Raw genomic sequence first — 19,859 nt, forward strand, 5'->3', positions numbered from 1 at the left:
TCTTTGCTAAAATTCAAGGATAATACGGTACATTTCAAAGGCCCATAGAGGGGGTCATGCATCACCTCCAAAAAGATCCCTCTCCGGAGGCTCGCTCATTTGTTCCTCTTTTTTTCCCCCTCGCTCATCTTCTTGTGCTCACGCTCTTTTTCTTTCTCGCATCAGTTCAAGCTCTCTTTGTTAATTACAACTGTAGTCAGGCTTCTTTCCTACGTACTGATGGATACAAGTCTGTTTTCGGATGATAAGTGAAGCCATCTTTAACTTTTTTATGCCAATGTCTGACGGCATGTCTAACTTTAGCCTATTAAGTTCTACTTTAGATAAAGCTAGCTTGTTAGTTTTGCAAAGCTACATTTTCAATAGTCATTAATCAGCGTCACATGGTCCAGGCAGGCATAGGATGCCAACATAATGTGAGATTGACATGGTACCCCAACGTTGTGGGACGTTGCATTTTGTTAGCAAATGAAAATAGTGTTGACATCAGAACCCAATGTCAGCCAGTCGTCAATATCCAACATTGGACAGACGTTGCATTTTGGTTACTTTCTAACGCAACCTAAAAACAACAAAATATCAACGTCTAATGTTGTTACAACTTGACGTTGTGTGGAAATTATACCATTATGACGTTCATCAGACGTTGGATTTTGGTTGCCATACCTGACGAATAAATGTTAGTATTTGACGTTGGTTTATATATATATATATATATATATATATATATTTTTTTTTTTTTTTTTTTTTTTTTTTTTATTTAAACGTATGGACATTTATATGTATTTATTTATTTATTTAAATCATGTTTGCATCAAATTACAAAAAACTAATTACTTCTTATGAGGTGTTTGAAATGCAGTGTATGGGCAGGACAGTAAATTTGTTTTCTGCCGTTATCAGTGTCAAACTGCTTTTTTTTTCCTTTTTCTAAAAGTCTTGATAACAATTATTAATATTTCAGCTAATAAGATTGTAAAAAACTATTTGTTGTACTCTTCTGTACAAAAAAAAAAAAAACTTGCTGTGCTTTAAGTTTACACCCCTATGACAACTACTGCTACTAGGGTAGGGCTGGGCAATTAATAAAGTAATCGAAATCGACAATGATTGAAAGCTGTGCCTGAGATGCCTTGAGATGCCATATTTCCAATCAAAATTATTATTTAAATTAAAACATTTGTCCAATGGAAAATTATTTACAGGATATGCAAGGGCTATTTTATTTAGAAGAGATACTGCTTTTTTCTACTTTTAATATAAAAAACATTATTTCAAATTATTTCTTTTGTTCACAAAAGTGCAAGTTGTTTATTTTTAACTTGTCAGATCTATGAGGGCAAAACAAATAAATTAATAGAATAATCGTTCATTAATCGTAATAGAGTTAAAATGTTCAATTAATCAAGATTTTGATTTAAGGCCAAATTACAGCCCTATACTGAGGTCATATAAGGGTCTATTTAATCCATCATTCACATATGCTGATTTGATATATCAGTAAAGAACAACTGTTCAACATTGTAATGATGAAATTTGTAACATTATTAATTGTTACAGTTATTTCTGATGAAATTTAACATATCTTTGCTCAACAAAGTACTCATTTCTTTTAAAAGTATTGAAGCAAATGTGTATTTAGAATACCTCTGGCATCGGTGGAAGAGTGTGGCTGATGGCCTGCTTTGCTGTTGGCTGCTCATCGACGCTCTCTACAGGCCACAAGGACTGCTGTCCACTACCTCTGTCTTCTGGCTGTGCATTTCAAAGAAACCAAAGAATGTAAAATATTAACCCTTTAACTGCCCCACCAAGAAAAAAATCTGGATTGCATTTCTTAACTCTTAATGTTGCTAGTTAACACACTTGATACATTTTTTTTTTCAACATATCCCATTAATTTCTAAAACATCATCATCATCTACCAAATGGTTGATATGTTGGTTTATGGTAAACAAAAAAACTGAATTAATACATATACTATGAAAAATCTTAAAATATGTAGTGTAAGACTAATTTATTTTCAAAAATAATCTAAATTATACATTTTTGAATACTAAATCATCTTTATTTTTTGAAGTATGCCATAAAATATTTCAGATTCTCTTTTGACATGTTTTAAATTTTTTTTTTTTACAATAAAACCAAAATCAAGCGTAGTAGTGCAACAGGATGTTTGTTTAATTTTCTTGTAAATCAACAATGCTGTGTGTAAACCATTATTTAAAACAGTCATTCATTAAATGACTTCAACAGTCATTATTTTAAACAGTCAAAACATGGTCAACCGTTTGATTAAGCAGGCAATTACAAATTTTGCTTAGTGGCTTAACTTAAATCACATATGCACCTTTTCAAAAATAAGAGGAGTTATTTTTAACAACAACAAAAAGCATTTGTTATGTTTATGATCAGTGTTGGGTTACATTCAAGTTACTTCAAAAAAAGTCATTCATAAGTATTTACATTATTATAATTGTATTTAAATTAGTTTTCTAATTACTTTGTCTGATAAGTAACTTATTTGCTCTAATTTAATTACTTGAATGAATACTAAAAATACCCATAAATTTTAATGCATAGACAAAACTAAACCGTTTACATTCTAAATACTTTACATTTGAGACAAACTTATTTTTAGAAATAACACTTAATCTTTAAACAATATATTTGCCGAAAACACAAAAGGTTTCAAATGAATGCCACCATATTTCATTATACATCATATATTTGGCATACATTTCTAAAGCATTTCATTGATTCTTAAGCATTTACAAGACAAATAAAACTTTATTTGAAAAATGTAGTTATTGTGCAAAAGATCTGAACAACAAAAATTGTCTTAATAATCAATAAACGTTCTTCTTTAGTTGTAAAATAGAATTATTCTGCAAAAATATAGATTATTCTGCTTTTCTGAATTAATTTACACAGAGCTGTAGAATGTACGTACAGTATTTAAGGCAAGTATACTATAAGTAACTGTAATTATGTTACCTAAAAATTAAGAGTAATTCTTTACTTGCTTATGATATTATAGACTGATCCACATTCACAATAAAAGCCAATACTACATGGCAGTTGATTTTTGTGAGATAAAATGTACAAATAATAGTAAATCTAAGAGATATAATTGACGATTGGCATATAAAAGCACTGTAATGCAATAAAAGAATTACAAATCAGACTTAAATGTAACCGTATTTGGCCATAATAACATTGATCTTACCACCAGAGGCTTCCTGATGCCAAGGTAGACCTTTCCAGGTGGAGCAGATTTGAGGACCTCAACAGCCTGGGCCAGAGAGCATGTTTCTAGATGGGTGTCATTGACAAAAACCAGCTGGTCACCCGGGAAAATCCCACCATGATTGTCGGCTACCCCTCCAGGCACCAAAGAGCGGATGACAATCACAGAGCGTGCAACATCCATAGGGTCCTGCAGAGGGCAATGCAGACCACAGCAAACACACAAACAGAACAACAAGGTGAAAAAAAAAGAAAAGAAAAGCAGAGATGAGCAATGGTGACCGTGATTTAACCTATACATTACAGTTTTATCAGAAAGAAGATCAAAATGAAGTTTCATTTGTTTAAATCTTAACACAAACATTTAATGAAAACAGCACCTGTGTAAGCAGAGAATGGAAAAACGGCATAAAAACAGCTGGATATGAAGTACCAGGAATGACCCTCGCATTAAAGCCTACTTCCAAAAGAAGTTGCTGGAAGGCTAAATGAGGCCAACTTCCCACTCCAGCATCCCAAGTGCCACGGTATCAATCACATCTCTAGGGAGCTCCGCCGTAAAACTGCAATTCAACCGATTTGATGTCTCCAACAATATATTTCATGACCCATATGGGCGGCTTTTATGTGGTGAGTGACAATATAAAAGTGATTAACAAGTAGTTATTTGAGAGTAAAAACCGAAGCGGGAGCGCAGTCATTAGTAATCTCATCTATCTGCCCATGAACATTTACGACCACCCGTGTCAAAAGACTAGCCGAACAGACAATCCTTGCTTTTTTTTTTCTTTTTTTTTTTTTAAGACCTTATTCTCTTCTACTGTCAGGTTGAAATGAAAAGCATGTTGTTTTGAGTCATTACTGTACAGTACATGTGTATATGACACTTTTTTGTTCGACAGGGCCACAACAGACAATGAAGTTCATTGGATGTCCTGAGCAAAACTGCGGACAGCGTACCAGGAAACTTCACCAAGCCCAACCATAAAAAGTGGGTCAGCAAGCCCAGCAATTACTGCCCCCTGATTACCCAGTGATCCACTGCTGTACGGTAAGCAGACGAGAAGAGAAAAGCAATTTCAGAGCGAGAGGAACTGAGGCCTGCTAGAAGGGAAAGAAAGAGAGGGGGGAAAAAAAGACAGGAAAAAGTTGGAGAGAGGATTTGAAGTTCCACTCCAGCTGGCGCTTTAGGAGGACACAGGCTGCATTGTCCGGCTGCCGGGTTCCAGCCAAGCGTGCTTTGCTTTCCAAGCCCTGCTCTCATCCCACATGGCCAGTGATGTCAGCAGAGCAGCTTTTTATATGAAAAAAACTAAACAAAACATGGGGAACAGGCCAGCATTAGGGGGCTCCTAATATGCCAATACGTCACCTGCTACGGAATAAAGATGGTTATGTTCATGAGAGATGGAAATAAAGCGAGTTACGTTGCTTCATTTCTTATTCAGGTTTCCATCCAAGAGCCTGTATGATTTAGATGGCGTAGAGCACATGGCTCATTGGGGGAGCAGATGTCTTCCATGTTACAGGTGTGAGGAACATCTCAGGATCCAAAGAAAACCACAATCCCGGGAGTTTCTGGCTGGTGGAGCACATTACAGAGCCTAAAAATATCCAGTCAAAATTGGAATAAATCAGTTTAGGTCAAAGGCAGCTAAAGCACTGTCATGAGGTTTTCTTGAGGTCTACATAACCCCATTCGGGGTTAAAACTGTTAGATAGCTAACGGATGGCAATGAGGATTGGCGGTCAGAATAGATTGCCCATATTTCTTGCTGGGCTTAGATTCGCTACTGTCTCCATTTGCTGAGCGTTCCCTTGGCTGGCCCTGGTTGTCGAAGGGTTTGAAATTCTTCAGCGTGGTGTCAGGCGGACAGTAAATCTGCTGTTTTGCAGGAATCAACGGCAGGCCAAGTCATCTGTTTTGCTCCTGCGCTCTGACTCACCTTCAATCTTGCTGAACAGAATACCAGGAACTCCAGGACATCTTTTTTTCATCCCTTTTTGGTTGTTTTCACCTTAGATGCCTTGAGAGGCATTGAATGGACAAGCAAATAGCATGGATTGCATAAATGTAATGAGATGCTTCAAGTTCAGTCGACCGGTTATAATTTAAAATGTACTGCAGAAGTCAAAAAAGATTTGTAAAATTGTCCCAACGCAAGAATGGGTGTTGTTAGGGCTGGGCCGATAAAACAATATAGATATTTATTAAATGAACACCATTGTCAATAATGAAAAAAAAAGAAAAAGTACGACATGAAGTTTCGGTGTGAAGTGCTTTAACTTTATTCAAATGTGGCTGCTGAGCAAGCGCCTTTGAAGGAATGTCAATAAGCTTAGGGTTATTTGCAACCACGGCACGCACATGACAATCGCATTTTCCAGGAGCACATAGTTTTCCACAACACATGCGATAATGAAAGCCGTGACAAGCAGCAATGAGGAGATAGTAAATAAAAAAGGATGCAAGGAGGTCGTCAGAGTGGCTTTTTGGTTTCTTTTCTTGTGCATCCCAGCCACTAGCTCCCCATCTGAAAGAGTTTTTAGCGTAGGGGTAATGTAGTCATTCAACTTTACAATTTGTAATGTTGCAATATGTATTTGAATAATGATGGCTGGTTCTTTTACTTGAAAGCCGAGATTTGATCATCGTAATTGGTTTTGTTAATAGAGTTTGTGGTTTACTGTGCGATTATTTTAGACAACTTACAAATGTCGATCTACCTTAAAGTTTGCTTTGATTGTTTAGTGTTTACACTTAATCATAGCACACACTGTGACATTTTATTTATTACGTTTGAGTCTCTGTAGCACTTATGTTTTTTTTATTATAAGACATAAGAGACAAGATTTTTTTTGACTATTAAAGTATTTGCCTTTAAAATTGAAATAAAATGGTTAAATAAAAAAATCCTAATACATTAAATAGATTGTAAAAATCATTCATTATCGATATCGAATGATATTAAACATTATATTATGATATTGTTTTTTCAGTATCGCCCAGCCCTAGGTGTCATTTAATAGTTAGGACAACTATTAACTTTAATAGTTAGGACAACTAAAAGGTTGATCTATTTCAAATGTTGACTATTGTATATACCATTTTGTAGAAAAATAAATGCACGGCAGAATGTTACTCCTTTCATTTGCTTTGACAATTGTTACTGATTCTTATGCTAGGTATACATAAAAAGCTTAATTATTAAATCACCAGAGTAGATAACATACAAAGGCAATGCAGATGCATGAATACAAACAAACTTCAGAAGGGCGATGTGAAATGAGCGGTGTGTTTGCATCTTCCATTCAAGCTAGAGTACGTCCCCCTCACTTTTAGAGACAGACCTTTTAGAAACAGGTGATTAATAATTATAAGAACGTATGATCTCATACAGCCGTCCCCCCCACTTTTAAAATGTCCGCTACGCCCCTGGGTCTACTGTTGGTTTAAAAGCAAAATTTTGTATAGACTTGGAATGGTGGACTTGAACAGACTTTAAAAAAATGTCCTGGTCGTTAATGCACAGTAAAGTGTTGGCATCGGAATACAACTATTCATAATTTTGAAGTTGAATTATTATGTTTGAGACATATGCTTGTCATTGAGAACATTATTAGACCATTTTATTTCACTGGTAAAATGAGACATTTGTCATTATCAGATTACCTCACATTATATAGGCTAGAGTAGTTATACTGACCCAGTAAACATTTATTTTCATGCACAACACTGTGTTCGCTATGAAAGAAAAAAAAAACATATCAAATGCTTGTCGTAATCATAACTCAAAAATTCGATATGATCATTTAAATGATGTGCGTGCTTTCGGTTTTACTTGAGTGCGCTCACTTTGGGGAAAAAAAAAAAAGGTGGAGGTGTTTATGTTGCTGTAAAAACTTGTGCAACCGTTTTTACACTTCTCTCCTGCCCTTGAAAATATAACTGGCTGAATCGTAGAAAAACTTAATTAAAATCGCATGTAGGGTGGAATCGAGATCGCGATCTTTTCTTTGATTAATCGTGCAGCCCTAATTCAAGCTACATAAATGATTGAACTCGAGCAGCAAATTCGAGTTGAGGTGAAAAATCATCCTTTGAGTAATGTGTGACGCAATGATTTTGTGTTTGGTGTGATCCCAGCATTATTCTTATATCTTGCACCTAGCTCTGATGCTAATCTACAGAGATGCATTGCAGACTTGATGTAAGTCATGTGAAAGAGCCGGAAAGAACAAGTAGGAGGAACAATGCAGGCATTGTTTAATTTCAAACGTAAAGCTGTGGGCAGCTGTTTGACATAAAAACAGGTGGCACAGACAGCGCAGACATCACAACGGCAGTAAATCCAAACACCTCTCCCTTATATCTGCTACAGACTGGATCTAAATGACAACACAATGTTATAGCAATTGTTTATGGCTGAAAGCGTAATGCATAGCCGCTTTTAATGTATTAACATTCAGGATGGTGTCCTGCAGTCGATTTGGTAGCTTATTTTCTTGCGACAGTAATAAAATAGCCCTTGGTCAGTTTCTGCAGCTTCAGGCCACGGAATAAACAACGATAAATAAATAATAACACGCAGGGATGATTTATGACTCTCCTTTAAAACATTCACTGGATGAGACTAAATGCTGTATTGATGTGCAGGTTAGGCGCTTTGAACCATCGAAATGATTCAAAAATGCGTTCTCTCAGATCTCTTCTCCTTGGACAGCATGAATTATTGTAGCCGTACATTCACTACTGATGGAGCAAAACTTGCAAAAAGCCTTTCACGCAAATGTGATTGATTTTGTGCAAAAGGGCATTTGTAGAGGCAAGAATTTTCTGAGAACATGCTGGAGCTCAAATTCTTCATGTTCCACAACTTTATTATTTTTGTGAACAGAGACATTTTTCTTTCAGAGGCTGATGTAGGGCCTACATCCCACCCAAACAGAGGGTCACATTAAGCTACGTTCCCTATGGACATCTTTCATCAATGCTACACCCTTTGCAGGAGAGCTGCTCGGTCATACTTCGCTAGAGTCTGGCTGCAATCCGACTTCATACGCAACTGTTAGCGAGAAGTCTTAGTAATGACTTTTAAATGGCCATGTCAATGCAATCCCACTTAAAACACAAACGTCACAGCCCGAATCTTCAGATCAGTTGTTTGGCTTCAAGACGACCTTCATTAATCTCCATTACCAGGATGGCGAGTACTACCAAAGGGGTCCTTCTTATGTTGCAATGTAGCTCTTCTTACTTTAAGATCACCTTCTTGTCAGAGCAAAAAACCCAAGCCGTGACTACAAATGATTTCGCTGTCGCCATTTCACGTCACTCACCCAGTACGGGGTGTCATTTAGGGAAGAAAAACTCCCAGGTTTCCAGCTGTCAGTGTGACCGTGGGCTCCCATCAATCTAGATGCGGTTGCATGGTCTTCTTGCGGTGGGGGTTGAAACGAGAAGAAAAGGAGGGTGGTGGAAAGAGGGGGAGACTGAAGGTTCTGTAAGGCTTAGAGCGTGTCTGCAGGTCTCGAGGTTGCCTATTCGGCCTTATCAGCTAAGGCCTCTTACTGGATGGAGCGGCAAAATCAATTTTCCCCTTCCAGACTGGAGAGGCCCTGGCCCGTCTGCCGCGGGAAACAGAAAAGAAGTCAAGAAGAAAGGTTGAGAGATTCTTCCTCCATTAGAAGACCGTAGAAGAGCGTACTCATCATTGCATTGTGGGAGTTGCTCGCTTTCGTCTTTCTGGCAATTTTTATAGCTCATACATTTATGGACATTTTAACACTGCTTTCACAACTCTGCAAATGCCTACACCCCCCTCCTCCTCTTCTGAATCAATTCCCACCCATCATGCATCAAGCCCTCGGGTTGAAAAGCGTTGGTTTCGGTGTAGATAAGCAAACAGACGGGGCTAGGTGGAGGGGGCTCAGCTGGTGCAGAGCGAGAAGACAGTGAGTTCGACCGAGGGGAAGCTGCTCAGGTCAATATGGCTTCCAATAAACCCCAGGGTGCACCAGCAACTCCTCCAGAAGATCTGCAAAGTAAGCTTTAGCAGTTCAGCCTCTTCACGACAATGATCTATGATCCAAGTTGCCGAACTGTGAGTTTCTTCTCCTTTCGCCTTGGTGGGGATAAGATCATCATCAGAATTCAGACCATCAATGCAGTATTGATGCAATTTGTTTGTACTTGTTTATGGTGCAATATAAACCAAACAAAAAAACCCTGCATAGATTCATATGATATCTTAACAGCACTGAAATAGAAAACAAAGGACTTTGAGTCAGCAAAACTGGCTTTCTTTTTTCACTACAGCACAGAGCCTATGGACTCTGTCCCAAGTTCCCTCATCCCTCCTCCATCTTCATTCATTCATTTATCAGATAGATGAAGAGAAAGGAAGAATTTAAGGGATCACTGCTCAGGTTACTGCCATTAAGCAGCAATGTAATTCTGTCCATGTCGCCACAGACCCCATCACTCACGGCAGCCTCTGATGAGGAAAGAAGCATACTTTACTATTAAAATGTGATCTCTGTTCAGTTTAGCCATTAATTCGGTGGCCATATATTACAGTCCTGATGAAGTTGCGAAAGCATGAGCATGCTTTTCTCCTGCCAATACCGTTTCCCTGCATGAAATCAATTGGAACCCGTGGCTGGATAATATAAAACACGAGGCGTCCCACAGGAACGGCGGAGCGCAGGTCTGCGGGAGACGTTCTGCATTCTAAGTGGCCTCATTACATGATCACTTCTGATTCAGGATCAACGTGCAGTTATGTACTAACCCTGATTAGAGGGCTAATGAAGGAAGGAGGAAAGCAGCTTTTTGTACTAAGTGAGCAGAGCAAAGGGTTTGACGGTTGGCACCGAGCCAGATAAACAGCGGCGGCCCTAGTCGGAAAGGTTTCATTGCATTCTTTTGTTCGATGTTCAACAACTTGGGACATCAATGCACATTTCCTGTGACCGCACTTTGGGAAAGTCAATGGGGATTAACTGAGTCTGGTCCCCTTTTACCTCTGCTAGATTATGTGTGAACAGATTCCTTTTCTAGACTTTTTAGAGGAAATGTGGTTTAATGACGTTTAGAGCAAATATTCTGAAGTTTGTTATTTTGTCTATTTATTGTTTTATGCAATGCAGCAGTATTCCTTACACATGAAGACTTTTTCTAAATTGTTTTACTGCATACTTTAATTAATTTATAGATTCAGATGAAGTGCATGGTGACTATGTTGATTGAAAATAAATAAATAAATAAAAAGTCATTTCCTACCTGATAGTCTAGTATACTGAAGCCAAGACCTCGCTCTGCTTTCTCTAGTTCTAACACTTGCACATTTGGAGACCATAGAGCTAATTCCCCTTCATCCTCCTCGTCCTCCTCCTCTTCTTCTTCATCATCATCATTCTCCTTGTCCATCTGCTGTCTCTCAGGGCTGATTGGCTCTAGGGGCTCTTCTTCATCGTCAACCTCCCGCTCTACTGCCGAAGCCTGACGGGTCTGAAAAGAAAGGTAAACAACTATGGTGGCCAAGAAGTGATTCTAAATTGGTGGGTTGTGGCCCAAAAATGGGTCTATTCTGATGGGGTCACTTAATCAATCAAACACACTATATAAGACAAATCTAATTCATATTGTAACACAGGGGTTCCCAAACTTTTCAGCACACGACCCTCAAAATTACAATGCCAGTGACTCGTGATCCCTGATATCCTCTAAGGGTGGTTATAAATATACAAACCTTGCATGCAAGCGCACATACACAAAGAGGCCAAAGAGTATTTTTCATTAAATTGTCAATATAATAGTAATTTTATATTAGAAAATATAAACAAACCTGAAACTCTTCCCTAATGCTGTCGCGTAGACTTGTATCTCTGGCCAACATGGTGAGGTTATGCTCAATCTGTGGAATTATTACAAAATGAGTATCAGCCAATACTTGCCGAAGCCAATTTTTACACATTTATTTACTCATGTATTGGTTACTGTACCTGCTCCTGTAAGCTGGATGAGTGCCAGTCTTCAGATTCAGGATGGTATTCGTTGTCCTCTTTAGCAAGTCGTCTGCAGCAAACCAAAGTAAATGGAGGAGGAACTTCTCTAAGGAAAGCTACAGACTCTCGCCTAGACTTCCCATAGAGCTGTACGCCATTCACCTGCAAATTAAAATTCAGAATTTTTAATAGAAAAGTTATGCAAATACTCGGAATATAGATTTCCTCAATAGTTATGTTTCCATCCACCTATTTTTGGATATGCGCATAAAAAAAAAGTTTGATGGAAATGAGCACATAAATTTTGAAAATACGCATTAAAAAAACACCCCAAAAACCATACGTGCATAACTCTGTAGGATAAACTTTTTATTTGATAAAAAAAGTGCATACATTATGATGAGTGGACAAACCAGCAGGCTAGCACATTGTAAAACATCTGAAATGTTGTTTTGGTTATTCTAAAATGTCTTAACCGTTTCAGTATTAGTGTTATAATATTAATTACCTCCAGAACTTTCAAAAGCATCTGTGCTCCGCATCTCACGCCTTCAAACGCCACCAAGTGTTCATTGCGTGTCGGCATCGTCTTCTGAGGCACAAGTCGTTTATTAAATAAGGAAAAGATTCATGCAGCTTCTCCTACCGCAGCAAATTCTGTTTTTACTGTTGATATTTGGCGCCAGTTAATCAGGAAGTGACGATTTTGTTCTCTTTGACTCGTTGGATGGAAACGCTGCTTTATTTGCACGTCTTTTATGCGATATTCCAGTTTTGCGCATAAAAGTTAATTTGCATTTTTGGATGGAAACATAGCTAGTGAAATGTTGCTCCTAAAAAATTAATTTTCTATAAACCATAAACTTGTAGTTTCACAGGTGTGTGAACAAAAATAATCACATAAAAAACTAAGGGGTGCTTATTAGGTAATTGAGGCTATATTCCATAGTCTCTGTGGCATCCAATGACCATTTTTGATTGGCATTTCCAGGAGCGGTCAAGCCTGGAGCTGCTATGGTGAGTGGGGGCGGCACTGTGCCATCTGCCCAAATCAAGGGGAAGCCATGGTCATCACAATCCCTTTCCCATACACACACACCATCATGCATCATTAGGCTTTTAAGCATCAAATGAGGCCAAAAGGAGTACATAAGGATATTGGTTATATTGAAAGGTGGGAATGCTTAAAATGTTTTTTAAACAAATGAATTGGCCCCAGGACAGAGCCTTGAGGTATACCACATCTCCCCATAATCCACAACCCCTGCAGCGCTGCAAATCTCTCCTGCTTTACCCATCCACACTCCTGCCAACAGCAACAGGCTGAAGGCACAGCGGCCCTCGGCCACCAGACCAGGTGGGAGGGGGAAGTTTCGAGGGAAGGGGGCAGGAAGCAAGGCCAGTGGGGAGGTTAGGGCAGGGGACAGTCATGCAGATGGCCTCGGTCAGACTCAGGAGCCCTCCTGCCAGAACATCTATGAGCCAGCAGCAGCAGCAGCAGCAAGCCTTCCTGGAGGCTTGGTGCTGGCAGGATGCAAAGGTCAGTGTTATTAAAGCCACCGAGAAGAGGCTCACCAAAGCAAGCCAAGAGCAAAACTGCAGGCTGGCCAAACCCTAGGAGCCCACCAAAACCATAATGCCAAAGAGATAGGGTGCAGAGAGGACTCATGTGGGCATTATAGATGCTGGTTAATGCTCTTTAAAATGACTTTACCTCCAGAAGTTCATCCTCTGGTCGAAGAAGCCCATGTTTCGCCACCGGGCCCTCAGGAGCCACTGTGGAAATGTAGTGGTGTCCATCAAAGGAGTCTAATTCCACACCCAAACGCATTGTGTGTATTGGGAGAAGCTGTAGACATATTATTTCATACTTCAATTAGACATAATTGTATTTTTTTTCTCTTTAAGATCAATGTTTATTATATAAACAGCCAAGACTTAATATTAGCATTTTCCTACTCAATATATTTTCCTAAAAGCAAGATGGCGGCTTAAGTAGATCTTTTTGTCATCATGCACACAAACTGTCCAAGGTTATGAACAGATTAACTTCAACAAAAGTGATTCACAAAAGTTAACTGAACTTATCAACTTGTGAGGAGCACCTTAATGCTATTATACTTGCAAGTTGTGAGACGAAGCAGGACTGCATGTGACCAGATCACCTCTACATACTATCAATATTTGATGGATTACCCAGCCCTACTACAGAGATGAATGAACGAATGAATGAATCATGAATTGTGACAGCTGTTTCCATGTTACCTTGGAGTACTTCTGCAGCTCAATATCATCTTCTATGACCGGGTCAAGCTGTACAATCTGCAAAAAAAAAAAGTACTAATTATTAAATTTATTATATTATTTATTTTTATTTACCTCAATGCCAGTTGTAACCTGAACGAGGTCATTACACTCCCATTTATGGTAAATAAACCCAAACAACAGAGTGTCAGCACATGAACCCAAATTCAACAGGAGTCAACTGAGGCAATCTACAGCCAGATTTAGCTGGTCGATCGAACATCTCTTATCACAGTATGCGTAAGTGCTGGCTGTTCTTGCTGATGTGCAGTTTGCTTCATGTTTAATTGAGAGCCGCACTTAGCATCTGTTAACATTACTTCCTCTTCGTTTTTGCTTACCATAACATCGTAATGTGGACCAAGAGCCTGCTCCCATTTAGCGCGAAGCTCCATCTCAGTCAGCGGGGCCGGCTCTTGCACTACAACACACACACAATAATGAGAGTAGCGTTTAAAGTCAATTACCGCCATTTGGGTGCCCACTGTCCATGACAGAGTGAGTGGAAACGTATGACATTAATGTCAGGTGCCGCATACTAGCATGGGATTGATGTCAAGCTGACGGATGAATATAATCAGAGGGCTGAGAGTGAGCTGAGGGCAAGAGTTGAGAGAGGAGTCAGCAGTGATCCTGCAGAAAACGACAACGGGACGCCTGGGAACAGTATCGGCTGGAAGCCCAAAGGGCAATGGAGGCAAATAAATTGGTGGAACAGCTTTTATGGGCACTTTTGACCCTTAACTATGATATGGAGTGAGTATAGAGGGGGTTTTAGACAAAATGGGATCTGGATAGTAAAAGAAAGAAGTTTTTCTGTAATATAATCTTTAAATGCATCACGCACAGAATATGGTGGGGTTCTTTTTTTGGTGAGACCGTGAGACTCATTACATATACTGTATGCACATCAAATGTCAGCAAACATCCTTAAATGGTTGACTTGGACCTGTTGTTGATCTTTTTTTGTCTGATAATCTATTTCTCAAGATAAAAACACTGATCTAAAAAATAGACAATAAAACTAAATAGAAAATAAACTATTACCAAACATTACCAAATATTTTACAGCAATAAAATATTATAAAATAATAATAATCAAGCATATTATTGGTTATACTAATACAGGATACCTTTTTAAAATAATGCACTGGCCCCAAAACAAAGAGGTATGCAATATATAAAATGAACCTGGCACCACCTGACAAAAGTCTTGTCGTTGATCCCAGTTGTAAGAGCAACAAATAATAACTAGACTTCTAGTTGATCATTTGGAAAAGTGGATCATCTGTTGAACTGCATCCCAATCATTACAAATACTGTAGAAGATCTATTGGGACCCACATGGACCCAACCACTGGCCAAGTTTGGTGAAGAAAAAAAATCATGGTTTGGGGTTACATTCAGTATTGGGGCTTGCAGAGTGAATGGCAACATCAACAGACTGAGGTATCAAGACATTTGTGCTGCCCATTACATTACAAAACAGAGGAGAGGGCAAATTCTTCAGCAGGATGGCGCTCCTTCTCATACTTCAGCCTCCACATCAAAGTTCCTGAAAGCAAAGAAGGTCAAGGTGCTCCAGGATTGGTCCGCCCAGTCACCAGAGCTGAACATTGAGCATGTCTGCGGTAAGATGAAGGAGAAAGCGTTGAAGATGAATCCAAAGAATCTTGATGAACTCTGGTAGTCCTGCAAGAACGCTTTTTTGCTATTCCAGATGACTTAATAATAAAGTTAGAGTAATTGCAGAGATGTATGGATGCAGTCCTCCAAGCTCATGGGAGTCAAACACAATATTAACTCTTGCCACTGCACCATGACTTCATATTCTATACTGTAATCAAAGCATGATCATATTTTATTTTGGTAAAATAAGCGTAATGTAGAGGCCTTTGCCTTTCATATAAGCCACTTCTGATACCAAATGATCATCTAGAACTTGATGCAACTTACACCTATAATATATTTTAAACTTATTACTGACAACTAATAAATTGTTTAAATAACTAAATTGTTGACTGTAAAAAATAAATAGTTGGTGATACAAGTTTAAGTGATTTGTTAAAGTTAATACAATGATTCACTTTTACAGTGTACCAAATTTAAAGATAAAAAATAACAACATACAGCATTGAAATTCAAATTAAGATTTTATTAAAAATAATTTTATTTACTAATTTTATATAAATTAGATTTTTTTTTATTAAAATTAAGATTTTAAAATGTTTTTGAAACAATTCATGTTCACCATTTCTTTGATCAAAAACACAGCGGGAAAAAAAGTGTATTTTTTTATTAAAAACAGCAAATATCACTTAAACCTAATGTCCTTTTACTGGCCACTTCTAGAGCGGGCTAAAAATAACTGAGTTTATTTAACTACTTCAGACCCTTTTGTGGACTTCTATGCTAAAGCACGTTATGGTAAAAAGTAAAGTCAAAGAGTGAGTCAGAGCGAGGGATGTAGACCTGATTAAATTAGCATTTCCAACGCCTCACTCGCAACACCATTTATCACAAACGTTTGCCTACATTAATACAGCAATGCATCGCCTCAACACGTGAGACGTCAACCTCCAGCCAACATCTGTGGTCCAGGTGCGGCACAATGGAAAATATGGAGAACAGGGGAAATGTTGATCACGGCAATGGCTTGTTATGTTTATGTATCAGGAAAAACTCTGCTGACACCGAGAACAAATGTCCACCCCCTATCCAAATGTCACTCAACATTTAATGGAGGGCATCACATGGGAAAAGTTACTACAGACCCACAAAAGTTGAGGGAATGACACTTTACATAGTACTTCCTGTGGTTTTTAACTGCTTTGGGCATTTCTGGAGCAACCGTTGACTATAATTATACCAACGTGGACTGACTGTCACAGAGTCTCTGATGGAGCACTCTCGCTGTCAGATTTTGCACTGATGTTAATGGGCTGAAAACTGTTGGTGTGACAGATCTTGGCAAAACTCGCAGAAAACCCAGTAACATCTAGTCTGTTCTTTCCACTTTTATTTTTTAAACACGCATCTGTTTCTAGAGACTTTTAACTTTGTCACAAAAAAAAAAAAAAAAAATACACTACATGACAAAAGTCTTGTCGCCTATCCAAGTTTTAGGAACAACAAATAATAACTTGACTTCTAGTTGATCATTTGGTATCAGAAGCCTCTAGATTACGCTTATTAAATAAATAAATTAATTAAAAAAAAAAAATATATATATATATATATATATATATATATATATATATATATATATATATACTGATTTTAAAGTTTTTAAAAAGGACAGTAAGGTCTGACTTTGCTTAGACAAAAGTCTTGTCACTTAACAGAAATAATGTACAGTATAGATTATAAAGTCATGGTGCAGTGGAAAAAGCATTTATAGTGTGAATGACTGCCATGAGCTTGGATGACTGCATCCATACATCTCTGCAATGACTCAAATAACTTATTAATAAAGTCATCTGGAATGGCAAAGAAAGCGTTCTTGCAGGACTCCCAGGGTTATCAAGATTCTTTGGATTCATCTTCAATGCCTCCTCCAGCTTACCCCAGACATACTCAATAATGTTCATGTCTGGTGACTGGGCTGGACAGTCCTGGAGAACCTTGAGCTTCTTTGCTTTCAGGAACTTTGATGTGGAGGCTGAAGTATGAGAAGGAGCGCTATCCTGCTGAAGAATTTGCCCTCTCCTCTAGTTTGTAATTTAATGGGCAGTACAAACGTCTTGATACCTCAGGCTGTTGATGTTGCCATCCACTCTGCAGATCTCTCACATGCCCCCATACTGAATGTAACCCCAAAACAAGATTTTTTTCTTCACCAAACTTGACTGATTTCTATGAGAATCTTGGGTCCATGTGGGTACCAATATGTTTTCTATAGTATTTGTGATGATTAGGATGCAGTTAAACAGATGACTCATCTGAAAAATCTACATTCTGCCACTTTTCCAAATGATCTACTAGAAGTCAAGTTATTTGCTGCTCGTACAACAGGGATTGACGACAAGAATTGTGTCAGGTAGTGTAATAGCATTTCCAGGACTGTTATCCTTAATGTGAAGTTCAGAAAAACCTTTCAGTTTGCTCTTATCAAATGTCGCCCATGTGCAAGCTTGATTCCGATTAGCTTTCAGAATTTTTTTATTTTTAAAAGGTAAAGAAGTAAAAGTAAAGTAAAGAGAAAATAAAAAGGCAGAATAGAGGAAGCTCGTTCTTTATCTTTACACAGATGGTCTGTTTTTTCTCGCTAGTGAAGCATTTAGTTTTTACATTTATAAAGTCCGCCATGTAAATAGTAAATGTGCCATGGTGCGACACAACTGACTCTTAAAGGGGATGTGAGATGATACTTTGATTGGTTTAATGCACGTTATGCTCAAAACACATCAAACACACCCACAACTTATCAAGAGAATAAGCACAACCCTGTTAGACCATGTGCCAGGGTGCAAAGCATATTTTTCTGTCGTTAAAAAAGCAAAAGTGGATTCGGACACGCCCTTAATGTGCCATGCACTTTAGACTTTGTGCCTAGATCATTAAATAGAGCCCTATATATATTTATTTTGAATTCTCTTGCAGCTAGATTACCCACATGTTTTTAAATATCACAGAAAATCTTGTAATATAATATAATATAATATAATATAATATAATATAATATAATATAATATAATATAATATAATATAATATAATATAAAGAATTTTGGCACAAGCCCTTTATGATGATTTATAAACAACAATACACAAAAATTAAAACTAAACGTATCCCTTTAGGTCACAACTAGGCTATGTTTTAACTTACGTAGTGCTGGTGCAACCGGCCCCAGGAGCATGGGCGTTCTTCTTTTAAGAAGAACAGATTCACTTCTGTGATTGAACACCCCAACTGTCTACTTTCACTTCGATTCTAATGACAGAACTTGAAAAAAAATTTAAATAACGCAACTTTGATCCACGTTCTTATAATAATGGGCTGAATCACATCTGTTTCTAGAGCTTGTCAACTTTTATGTGACACAAAAGAAATTTTAATGGCACTTCCAGGGTTGTTATCTATAAAATCGACGGGTGAAATTTAGCAAAACCACTCCAGATCGCGCTTATCGAATGTCACGTCAATGTACCAAAACAGTCGAGCATTATCCATGAAGAAAAAGATTTCAACATCTACACGCTCACATGGCAATATAATTTCTTAAGACCGCAGGGAAAAAGGAGTCGGGAGGTGAAAGCATGATTAAAGCGCTGTGTGTTTTGACTTGAGGGCGGCTATCATTTTACACGTGCTACGATTCCAGCTTTGGGAAATGAGTCCCTGACAACCAATCATTGTTATCCCGGGCATGTATTGGCCCAGTGCAACAGAACGCTTTATTTTGGAGTTTGGCAGGTACCGGGTCTTGTCCGGATTAATTAGGGCAGAATGTAACCAGAGCTGCGGGCTGCTTCGGCTTCAGCCAAGGCCTGCTCTTCCGCTTCCAGTTTGCCTATCTGCATATTTATATCTGCCGGCTAACATGACTGAAACAAAGCCTGCTAAGCTCGTGTAGAGGTTGGCCTGACTCTGACCTCCATCCAGAGGGGTGAATCAGATTCCTTAGCTTTAAGCTCAAAGTATACTTTTGTTTTTTTTTGCATAAGCAGTGAGCGAGCTCCACTGTCAAGGTATCATGATTTTTATAACCGGGCATACTCTTTGTAAGCTTCTACACGTGGCCAACAAGTTTTCTGTTTTAATTAGCTTGACCAGAGCCAGCGTTGTAACCATGTGGACATCAATTCCAGGTGTGCAGCACATGTGCTTAAAAGTGAAGCCAAAAATGTTGATCGTCCCCTGCTGGCTGGCTGCAGTATGTCATAAACCTCGCTCTTTTGATTGTAAACAAATAAGACAAGAGCCAAACTTAAAATTAAATATCACTTCAAATAATTAGAATAAAATCAAGTAATGTTTGGTCATTTTTATTTACTTTTATGCGGTCTTTAGTGTCTATACAGGGAGTGGGTACGTGAGCAGCGAATCAGCGTCAAGCAGGAGGAGTGCGAGAAGCATGTTTTCATGCGTCAGTTTATTTTTGATTAAACTACATTGCTTTCACCAGTGTTGGTTTGGTTGCACATAAAAAATAACGTCTTTATATAGCGAAAAAAAAATTTGCGTGATGATTTTTCTGAATGAGAAATGGATGTTTGGTGTGAGAGCCAAATGCCTAAAAGTTGGCAGACCTGGTCTGTATTGTGTGCTTGTGGTTCGGTCTATGCAAGCTTGGCC

At 38.2% G+C, this 19,859-nt stretch overlaps 1 protein-coding gene across 1 annotated transcript in view; it reads right to left on the minus strand.

The window, feature by feature from the left end:
- The window catches only part of patj (PATJ crumbs cell polarity complex component), a 181,196-nt gene that overhangs the window by 126,786 nt on the left and 34,551 nt on the right, over nt 1–19,859 (minus strand). The window contains 8 exon segments of the mRNA XM_056447343.1: nt 1,648–1,755; nt 3,230–3,439; nt 10,535–10,762; nt 11,100–11,168; nt 11,257–11,421; nt 12,974–13,108; nt 13,525–13,581; nt 13,905–13,984. Coding sequence (XP_056303318.1) covers nt 1,648–1,755; nt 3,230–3,439; nt 10,535–10,762; nt 11,100–11,168; nt 11,257–11,421; nt 12,974–13,108; nt 13,525–13,581; nt 13,905–13,984 — 1,052 coding nt within the window.

This window comes from Danio aesculapii, chromosome 22 (genome assembly GCF_903798145.1).
Source record: "Danio aesculapii chromosome 22, fDanAes4.1, whole genome shotgun sequence".
NCBI lineage: Eukaryota > Metazoa > Chordata > Actinopteri > Cypriniformes > Danionidae > Danio > Danio aesculapii.